General features: G+C 41.8%; 1 protein-coding gene across 1 annotated transcript; it reads right to left on the minus strand.

The window, feature by feature from the left end:
- Positions 1 to 1164, minus strand: LOC117530127 (claudin-5-like). The gene has a single exon (XM_034193079.1). The coding sequence runs from the start codon at positions 982 to 984 to the stop codon at positions 346 to 348; it is 639 nt and encodes a 212-aa protein (XP_034048970.1). The 5' UTR covers positions 985 to 1164; the 3' UTR covers positions 1 to 345.
- Positions 1165 to 4967: the final 3803 nt, after the last annotated feature.

Below are 4967 nucleotides of genomic sequence, written 5' to 3' on the forward strand. Positions count from 1 at the left end.
AATCAAACATGGCAACTTTTATTCTGCACAAATGGTCAGTTCGTGAAGAGATGGACATAATAAATGACAAAAATAGCAAAATATATATAAAAATCAACATTATATGTCATCCCAGCCCCAACAAACAAAACAAACAAAATAATCCAACCTTCCAGAGCAGAGGATGCAGTTCAGTTTCCCGCCATATGCAAATTAGACGTGAAAACTTAATTTAACTGGCAAATTTTAGCGACATTTAGAGCACCGACAGCGCCTCCTGGTGGTATGTTTTTTGTCTTTTTGACTGCTCCTTTAATGACTCCGTGACCTCGGCGGGTGACAGTTTGTCCCACAGTGTGATTTTTTTCATACGTAGTATTTTTTGTCACACTCCGCCGTGCACGTGGTTTCCGTGCTGGGCGCGTACTTGCCGCTGGCGGCTGTGCGCGTGCAGGAGCAGCAGAGCACGGCGCCGCCGAGCAGCAGCAGCGCCGCCGCCGCCCAGCCCGTGTAGATGGCCGCGCCGATCTCACGCTTCTTGGACGAGGCCACGTGCGGGTCATGGAAATCCACGATGATGTTGTTGGCGATCCAGCACAGAGGCACGAGCACGAACAGGCCGCTCGCCGCGTACACGATCCCTCCCGCGCGCACCACTCTGCGCTTCACCGCCGAGTCGGCGACGCACGTGGTGCACTGCGCGCCCGTGACGGTCACCGCCAGGGCCGCGAACCCCAGCGCGGCGGACAGCACCGTCAGCGCGCGCGCCGTCTGCAGGTCCCGCGTGAGCGCCAGGACCGAGTCGTGCACTTTGCACTGCATCTGGCCCGTGCTCTGCACCACGCACGTCATCCACAGGCCGTCCCAGATCGTCTGCGCCACCACGATGTTGGAGTCGATGAACGCCGACACCTTCCATGTGGGCATCCCGCACGCGGCCATCACGAGCACGGAGCCGGCGACGCACAGCGTCAGACCGAGAGACTCCAGGCACACGGTCAGCATGGCTCTGAGTGGGTGCCACGGGGGATCCCACGCTGCTTTTTGTGCGTGACGTGACCGCCGCGTGGGACCTCCAAAGCCGAACGGATAAACTTCGGACCAATCGGCGCTCAGGACCTCGTTTGTCCCAGCCAATGACGGCTCTGCGGGCAGCAGCGCGCGTGCACGTGCTTCCTCGGTCAAACAGCTTGCAGGTGCGCGTGGCCTCAGAGGGCCTCTGGTACAAATGTTTCTGTGCCAGAACTGTGCCACTACTCTGGCACAAATGATAAAAGCATCACGTTAAAAAGATTAAATAACCTTTTTTAAAATAAAGAAAAAACAATAACACAAAAGTATCATCATAAACATGAAAGAAAAAACAGAATTCACTTTGAGGTGACACGTTTGACATACAAAAAACTGGAATACACAAGAGTTCAGTTTCACTTCTTTTGAACTAAACACACTTTATATTTTATAGTTTGAATGACTGTATTTTTGATTTTGATTACACACACACACACACACACACACACATATATATATATATATATATGTATATTTGTATATGTGTAATATATGTATACATATGTATGTATATAACTTGTTTACAAATTCCAGTACTAGTGTCACCTTATCACATCTAAACTCCACTTCACATATTGTAAATAAGATGATCCTATTTTTTTAACTCCAATCATGTTTATATATATATATATATATATATATATATATATATATATATATATATATATATATATATATATATATATATACCTCATTTTCTTATTTTATTGTATTGTTCCAAGTATTATTATTATTATTGCTTATCTTTGCACACGCTGTTTGATGCACATTTTCCTCTACTCGCACTCATCTTGTGTTTTTTAAGAGCTGACATAACGTGAATTATATACACTCAACAAAAATATAAATGCAACACTTTTGGTTTTGCTCCCGTTTTGTATGAGATGAACTCAAAGATCTAAAACTTTTTCCACATACACAATATCACCATTTCCCTCAAATATTGTTCACAAACCAGTCTAAATCTGTGATAGTGAGCACTTCTCCTTTGCTGAGATAATCCATCCATGACATTCATAAATTCACATATAAACTGTGACACCAATGATTCCATAATCTTGAAGTGAATCTGACTGTACTCATTGCAGGATTCACTAACATTACAATTATGCTGTTGCATGACACAGTGAGTCTACACACACATCTATACATAAGATTCCTGAGCACAGCAGGACATGTGGATACATCAGCATTTACAAACAAATGGCTAGCACTACTCCATCTAGGCACTTTGAGCAGTAACCTCATACCATCATTGTATGCCACATAAAGTTTCTGTAAACTGTTTTTTTTTTATATCGCCGCTACAAATGGGCAGTGTATTGGGTTACAGAAAGCTCTAAAAAGTGTTATTTTTTATGGAAAATGAACACATGCCAAATTTTCTGATCAGCATATTTGCTTGTGCATACATCATACAATACTGTCTATAAATGTCACGGTCATCAGACAGGTCATCTTGTATGATATATATATATATATATATATATATATATATATATATATATATATATTCCGGGACAACACAAAAAGTCTTGAGATTTATTTCCATTGTGATGCTTCTTACAAAGGCACCACTTGGAATTTTAAATGTCTTTATGACATCAAAATTAGGATATCAAAATTAAAAAAATCAGGCTCCTTAATAAAACAATTTTAAAACAGTTTTCTTTAATGTCAATGTCACAATGAATTGCTGCAAGAAAATGTAAATTAAATAAAAATATGACATTCAAAATAGTTCCATCTATAGGATTTAGGCTATAGGATATAGGATCCACCCTTTAGGATTGTATATTTTATGACATCCAATCAAATAAATGAATAATTTAAAAAAAAAAGTCCAGGCTTTTGAAATTAATATTTTTTTTTTAATTGTGGCCTTGGATCTCAATAATCTCAAACAATCTTAGTATTTTTTTAAATAATTAAAAAATATTTTTAAATAAATATATCGCACTCAAAATATTGTAGTCTATTAGTTTCTTATGATCATGAATCCAATTCATCACTTCTGCACTCGGGTCTCTGTCAAGGGATCTATTGAACGTCTGCCAGGCTGACTAAAATGGCAGCATGACATCAGCTGGTTACTTTCACAAACAGAATAAACCAAGATGTTGTGGTTAACCTTTGCTCTTGCCCTGTCTCTCCTCTTGTGTATTGTTTATCTGTTGTCCCTCCAGGTGGTGCACTGCAGAGCTGAGGTGAACCTGAAATGCATCAACTCCTGGCACCTGTGATTCATGAGCTCCTGATCATGAGCGGGCTGCTTAAACCCCGGCTTTGACCTCAGTCCTTGCCAGAATCTACCTTGACCTTGCTACCTGCCAGATTCTACCCAGATGCTACCTTGATTCTACCTCGTCATACCAGGCTTCCATGTGCTCTGACTTCTGAGAGATTTCCTGGAGACGCCCTGAGTGCGACTTCTGAGCTTTCTGCAGCTCCTCCCTAAGGTAACTTGGCCTTTCTATTTTCCGCAATAGAGTACTTTGACCTTTGGTGTTTCCTGACCCCTTCCTATGCAGCTTCCATGCTGCAACGTCCTGGCTCCGGTTGCACTGCAGCTCCCGACTCTCGACTGCTACAAGCGGGTCCTGTCTCGACTCTGCAGGCACCCTCTCCAGCTCCAGCATATTTAATTCTTTGTTATTCATTATTGTCATTAAAACTCCTTTCATTCACACCTGTTCTCATCACTAGGCTGGACTATTGTAATTCATTATTATCAGGTTGTCCTAAAAGTTCCCTAAAAAGCCTTCAGTTAATTCAAAATGCTGCAGCTAGAGTACTGACGGGGACTAGAAGGAGAGAGCATATCTCACCCATATTGGCCGCTCTTCATTGGCTTCCTGTTAATTCTAGAATAGAATTTAAAATTCTTCTTCTTACTTATAAGGTTTTGAATAATCAGGTCCCATCTTATCTTAGGGACCTCGTAGTACCATATCACCCCAATAGAGCGCTTCGCTCTCAGACTGCAGGCTTACTTGTAGTTCCTAGGGTTTGTAAGAGTAGAATGGGAGGCAGAGCCTTCAGCTTTCAGGCTCCTCTCCTGTGGAACCAGCTCCCAATTCAGATCAGGGAGACAGACACCCTCTCTACTTTTAAGATTAGGCTTAAAACTTTCCATTTTGCTAAAGCTTATAGTTAGGGCTGGATCGGGTGACCCTGAACCATCCCTTAGTTATGCTGCTATAGACTTAGACTGCTGGGGGGTTCCCATGATGCACTGTTTCTTTCTCTTTTTGCTCTGTATGCACCACTCTGCATTTAATCATTAGTGATCGATCTCTGCTCCCCTCCACAGCATGTCTTTTTCCTGGTTCTCTCCCTCAGCCCCAACCAGTCCCAGCAGAAGACTGCCCCTCCCTGAGCCTGGTTCTGCTGGAGGTTTCTTCCTGTTAAAAGGGAGTTTTTCCTTCCCACTGTAGCCAAGTGCTTGCTCACAGGGGGTCATTTTGACCGTTGGGGTTTTACATAATTATTGTATGGCCTTGCCTTACAATATAAAGCGCCTTGGGGCAACTGTTTGTTGTGATTTGGCGCTATATAAAAAAAATTGATTGATTGATTGATTGATCATTGCTCCCAGCAATTGACTTTATGGCCTGAACCGGTCTGTTCCCCCTAACCATAACACAAGATGGCAGAAAATGCTCCAAAACAGCTGTATTTCTGTATAAATCTCATATATTATCATGTATTTTGTAAATATTAGCATGAAATAAACACTTACAAATCTAAATATACTGTTTTTGTACCCAGCTAACACCACTGAAATGATTAAGAAAACATATTAGTATGTAAACATCCTAAATGTTAGCATGTGCTAACTAGCGGTATAGAAATGTCACTGTGAAAGATGTTAGACTGAAACAAATCAAGTGAACGTTCGTTCTGTTATGCAATCA

This window comes from Thalassophryne amazonica, chromosome 17 (assembly GCF_902500255.1).
Source record: "Thalassophryne amazonica chromosome 17, fThaAma1.1, whole genome shotgun sequence".
Taxonomy (NCBI): Eukaryota; Metazoa; Chordata; class Actinopteri; order Batrachoidiformes; family Batrachoididae; genus Thalassophryne; species Thalassophryne amazonica.